At 55.5% G+C, this 5668-nt stretch overlaps 3 protein-coding genes across 3 annotated transcripts; 1 reads left to right on the forward strand and 2 right to left on the reverse strand.

Annotated features, from left to right (window-relative positions):
• C8A04DRAFT_30583 (uncharacterized protein) lies at positions 1-1596 on the reverse strand (the record flags this gene model as incomplete). The annotated part of the gene is made up of 1 exon (XM_062781430.1): positions 1-1596. The coding sequence occupies one exon, from the start codon at positions 1594-1596 to the stop codon at positions 1-3; it is 1596 nt and encodes a 531-aa protein (XP_062635260.1).
• A 2259-nt stretch (positions 1597-3855) lies between these two features.
• Positions 3856-4797, forward strand: C8A04DRAFT_38796 (uncharacterized protein; the record flags this gene model as incomplete). The annotated part of the gene is made up of 2 exons (XM_062784349.1): positions 3856-4009; positions 4076-4797. 2 exons carry the CDS (start codon positions 3856-3858, stop codon positions 4795-4797), a joined length of 876 nt encoding a protein of 291 aa, XP_062635261.1.
• Positions 4798-5082: 285 nt separating this feature from the next.
• C8A04DRAFT_13720 (uncharacterized protein) lies at positions 5083-5388 on the reverse strand (the record flags this gene model as incomplete). The annotated part of the gene is made up of 1 exon (XM_062777830.1): positions 5083-5388. One exon carries the CDS (start codon positions 5386-5388, stop codon positions 5083-5085), a length of 306 nt encoding a protein of 101 aa, XP_062635262.1.
• Between the last annotated feature and the right edge of the window lie 280 nt (positions 5389-5668).

A 5668-nucleotide genomic window follows, 5' to 3' on the forward strand; every position in this document is an offset into this window, starting at 1 on the left:
TCAAGCAGTAACACTCCTCCCAACCCCACCCCACCTCATCCTCCTAAACGTCCCCGTCCCCCCTCCTCCAACCGCACTCGACCCAGCCCCCAACAACTCCCCCCCACACCCGGCCGATGCATTCGTCGCTATCCCTCCACCGCCGGTGCTAGTAGCACCAGCCCCAGTCAAAGACGAAACAACCCCCCCAGCACCACCCTCTTGCCGTCCCACTTCCCGACCAAGTACATACCCAGCCCCAAATCCAACAACAGACACCAGCACGACAACACCGGCGCTAACAACCCATGTTAAGAGGGTAGGGCTGAGGTTGAAGATCAGGGTTTCACTAGACGAGGAGGAGTCGCCTCCGTGTTGGAGGGAGCGCTTTTTCTTTGTGCTTGCGCCTGCTGCTCCTGATGGGGTCGTTCCTGCGGCGCGTTTGTTGTCACGGCCGTTGTGGGAAGAGGGACCACTGGGAGAGGAGGAGTTGGAGGGGGTTCGGGTGGTTGTTGTTGGTGGGGAGTGGGAGGTGTTTGTGGCTGTATTAGTGGTGGCAGCCTGCCGACGGGATGGACGTCGTGCTGGTGGTGGTGCGATGTTGTCGGTGGCCATGAGTTCGGATTCGGGGACCAAACGGAGTTCCATGGGCTGGGAGCCCGGGACGACACCGGCACCGACGCCGGCTGCGCCGGCCGTGGTGAGCCCGTCGTCGGTTTTGGGTAGACCGCGGGCGGCGGCTGCGCAGGAGAGGAGGGTGGTCAAAGAAGCGCGGAGGGCTGCGTCGTTGTCGGCTTGGTAGGAGGGCGACATGTAGTTTGGTGGGCCGCGATGGTGATGGGGGCGGGCGTGGGGCCGCGAGGAGTACGCACCAGAGTGTGGGTGGGAGTGTGGGGGCGCTGAGGCGGTGGAATGGCGGTGGGTGAGATGAGAAGGTGGGTGGGAGAAGGCGTTTGGTTGCGGTCGGAAGATGGGGGTGTGGTCGGACGGTCGGCGGCCGAGGGCTGTGGCATTCTCGTCGACATCGTCGTCGTCGGAATCACTCTCGACAGTAGCGGACGCCCGAACAGCGGTGTGCTGCCGGAGTACATGAGCAGAAGCAGGGTGTGCGGCTTCCGTTGAGCTCGTCATGACCCTATCCTCCTCGCTCTCCGTCTCGTCGTACTCCTCTTGGCTGCTCGTCGCGCCGGTCTGCGTTGCCGGATGACCGATGATGAACGAACCGGGCATCGGCTGCTGGTGTTGGTGTTGTTGTGCATGTGGCCGCCTCCGCCTGGGCGGATACGACGCACCAGCACCGGTTCCGACACGAAGACCTGTGGTGACGATCTCGTCTCCGATGGACGACAGCGACGACGACGACGGCTGCGAGGCGACCTCGATCCAAGACTCTGCTGTGGCAGGCATCAATTCTCTGTTCGGGCGCGACGAGGATGCACCCTCGTGCGACCACTGACCATCATGCCGACGCTGCGACGACGCGGGCATCCCAGCGTCCCTGTTCATCTGACCGCCGCCGCTGGTGTTGTTGCTGACACCGTGTTGTTGTTGGTGTTGTTGTTGGTGTTGGTTTTGCCCAGCGGCTCGGGCGCCGCGCTGCATCTCCGACGGCGCCATCGTCTCGAGGAGTAATCACGTCTTAGATTTCCGGGACTCTGAAGCGCTCAAAAAGTGATATGTTTTGTCCAATACTCCGTATCCCTTGCGTTATCGCTATCGCGGCGGTCGTCGTGTCTGCAGCACCCCGGATCCGGACCAGGGTGAGAGGTGGAGCCGGTGCGTGTCGTGGGAACGGCCACGACGGAGACGGTGTTTCTTTGGGGTGTTCGTTAACGTCGGGTTTTTAGTCATGCAGAACAAGTAGCGGTAAGATGCTTTTCCCGTTTGGCGGTTTGGCGCTGAGGTTGTATGTAAAAGCGAAAACCGAGGGAGCCAAACGGGAGAGGTTTCTTTGTCGTCGGTCTTTGTTTCTGAAGGAACGAATGGCTGACCACGATTTACGCAGTGCACTGGGGTACTTCGTGTAGGTTGTCGGACTGCGCAGCGAAACAGCGGAAAAGAGGGAGGGCGCCCGCCAAAAGGGAATGGAGGTCCTCGGTTGGTTTTGTTGAATCTTGGCAAGCAACACAGCGCGCAGCCAGTCCTCAGCACCTCATCATCCTCAGGCAATAAGCAAACCGCCCGCGCAAACAGTGAGAACAAGCCGGGCTGGGCTGGGCTGATGAGCTGATCCGTTCTGTGGGTGACGAAGTGTCCTTCCTGTCAGTGATCACTGCTAGTTAGTTAGCGGGCAAACCAAAAACGGCAGAAAGTGGGGATAACTTTGGGGGGATTCATCAAGGGCGCAGGCGCAAGGGTCTCTCAATGGTCTCTCTCAATGGGTGGGCGTCAGGGCGTCCAGGGTGTGGAGTCCAGCGTGATCCAGGTCACCCTGCCCCATTCAGCGCTTCCGATTGGTTCGTTTTATGTGAGACAGCGGGGGGTGGGCTTGTTCATGCTTTGACTTTGTTCCAGTTGGGTGGGCGCACAAGCCATGACGTTGTCCTGCAGTATCAGCGAGCGCAGCGCAGCGAGGCAGCGTATCGCAGGACTGCCTCACTGCGTACTGTGGCTTGTATGGGAAGGAAACGAAAGGTAAGTGCGAGGCGGTCCAGGTCTGACCAAGATTGCGGACGCCTTTTATTTTTGTTTTCTGCAGCGCACTGTGGGAAATGGATTCAGAAGATAGACACTACAGTTTCCGTTGGATGCATAAATGGATCGAGTTCCAGGGCTGTGTGACGAAATCGATATCTGCTCTCGTTCAAGCACCAAACTATACTGAGGATTCTGGTATTGTATGTAACATGGACATCGATGGTCTGTCTGTCTGGGTGGACTTAAGGCTCTAATTCAAAGTTCTAAACTCGGGAAGCAATAATTGGATAAAACAGCATCAACGTGTGACTTCTCAACAGCGTGACACCGGTCACGTTGTAGATACCTCTAACAACTTTAACTCTGATAGATGCACCTTGACTCGTATCCTGATCCTCTATTCGCTACCTATCGACCTCGCGACCTGGCGCAGACAGGTCCCAGTTCGTTCGCTATTCCTCCAACGTTTCTCAATCATCAATGGGATGCACAAAGGTAAAACCACGTATCCTGGCTCGCTTTGGCCAAAAAAAAAAAGCGGCAGACCAAAACATATAGCTTGAGCCCGATCCGACACCATTCGATCAAATCTTGACGGAGTTTGACGATTATAACTGGAATAGCTGGGTAAGTATAGAAGCATGATATCCGTACAGTCATAGTATTGCTGTCCAAAATCTTGTTTTAAAACTACGAATGTTTTATTCCTTTCGTTTTCTTTGACTTTTTTCATTCTTCGTTTTTCATCTTTTTTCATCTTGTATAAAAGTTGGGCATCCAGGTACACTTGGTCCGCCGCTTTTTTTGACAAGAGCAAGCCTGGGTGGTGTTGTAGTTGATATCGTGTACCGCGCCTAGCATATGACGCGTTCCTTCCAAATGATTCGGGCTTCGTTGATAGTTTTCTTCGGCTTTTCTGTGACTCGATCTGTATGCTTACTCTGCACTAGGAATTGTATGTGAAGGTGAACCTCCTACCCACACCCCCCGAAACATCTGATAAACCGTTGTGTGTCGTATCGTAGTGCCTGGGTAGTCCCACACTATCTTTCATCTATATAAGGCGCCTCCCCCGCCCTCTCAAATCTTCGTTGCTTCACAACCTCGCAATTACCAACCTCACAACCACCCACTTCGCAACCGCCCGCATCACAACCATCATCATAATTGCGCCGTACACCCACAGCCAAACACCCTACCCCTAATTGAACATCTACGCCATAGCGTTCATCGGCGGTCATGGAGTTTGCCAACTCCCCACAGCCTTCGCTCTCTACTCCCGCGACGTCAATTTCGTCATCAGACGAGCAGGTCCCGGTGGTCAAGTTCACCACAATAAAGGAGCTTTTCCAAGTGATCGACAAGACCCGTAGCGATGTTTTAATCGCTTCAGGCAAGTATTTTCCATTCCCGATAATTAATAGTACAGAATAATTTAACTAGCCAGGGATATAATTAGACATATCCCCGAAGGACGTAGATGAAATTCATTCTGCAAGGGATAAAGCCGGCCGGGGATTTCGGCTCTCCTACATCTCGCCCTTGACGGAAAAAATGCTTATCACTATCCCAAGCCGTCCGCATGAGGCTGCCCATGAAAATATTCATAAATTTATCATGTTCCGTATCTACGGTATGGGTCTTGATGATCGGTGGTCGACGGAAGGCGCCACTCGTTACAAGTCTAGCGAAATTCAAGGCAGTGGAAGTGAACCAGACAAGGCTGGAAAACCAATCCCAGAACGCCCTGAGGACGGCTGGCCTACCCTCGTCATTGAGGCTGGGTACTCCCAGTCTATGGCGAGCCTGAGGGCAACAATGGAATGGTGGTTTAGAGCCTCCAATCACGAGGTCAAGATTGTTCTCCTCATCAAAGTCAACCAGATTCAGCAATCCCTTGTGATCGAAAGATGGGAAGAGGTACATCCTACGGCTCGTCTAGGTGCAACAACTACACGATCCGTCTCACCCTTACGGCCAGACTGCCGACAAGAGATTACTATCACCAAGGATACGAGCAGCAATCCGGCCACATATCAAGTCAATAGCACTGATTTGGTACTACCGTTTCGCTTACTTTTTCTCCGCGAACCGGGTCCCCAGGAGGGGGATATCGTAGTAACGACTGCGGAGCTTCAGAGGTGTGCGGCGAAGGTCTGGTATCGTAGGGGTCAAGCTTAGTTTTCTTTTGATATTAGCCGAGAAGAGCGGGTGGGGGGAATCCGAGGGTCCGGGATGCCAAATATGGAGATTCAAGATGGGGGTTTGCCAGTCAGTCGCACGTTTGGGGGTAGCCATAGGCAGAGTAAATATATTTTGCGCTTAGTTTCTGCTTTTCCTCCTCCATCCCAAGATAGCTAGGCTCACCCCGACATGTGCGTTCCGTTATCTAGTCCCTGTCCGAATGGGCTAGCACAAGAAGTCGATGGGGGGTTGCAGACACCTCTCTCCATTCCCATCCACCCCTTACAAAGCCCCCAAATGCAACGGCACACTACTCCCCCTGCCAGCCCTATACTTCCTCGCCCCCCCGACAAAATTCCTCGGTTTTGGAAAATGTTCCTCCCCATGAAACCGCCACCTCGAATCCTGCACCACATACCTCTCACCCCCCCCAGTCCCAGTCCCCGACACAGACCCAAATCCAGACCCAGAAGCAGCAGACCCAGGTAACGAAGCAGACGACAACCCCGGTGAAGGACCCCGCCCTGGGCTAGGCGTCTTGGAACCTGCGCCGTTGGGAGCAAGCGTGAAGTTACTCGGGTCGAGCATGGAGAGCATGGAGGCGCGGCCAGAGGCGCTTGACGCGGAGTGGGAAAGGGCAGGCGGTGGAGGAGGAGCAGCAGGCGCGGAGGATGGCGGAGGCGGAGGCCCTGGGGGTGGTGCTGGGGGTGGTGCGGGTGCTGAGGCGGGCGGAGGTGGAGGGGGAGCGGGAGGTGGTGGTGCTGCGCCGGGGGGTGGCCCGACGTTGGATGCTGCGCGGATGGCGGCTTGGGCGGCGATGGTTTGGGAGATGTTGTTTGTGGATGCTGAGGGGGGTGGGGGAGGTGGG

Source organism: Dichotomopilus funicola (genome assembly GCF_033296635.1).
Source record: "Dichotomopilus funicola strain CBS 141.50 unplaced genomic scaffold C8A04scaffold_52, whole genome shotgun sequence".
In the NCBI taxonomy this organism is placed as follows: Eukaryota; Fungi; Ascomycota; class Sordariomycetes; order Sordariales; family Chaetomiaceae; genus Dichotomopilus; species Dichotomopilus funicola.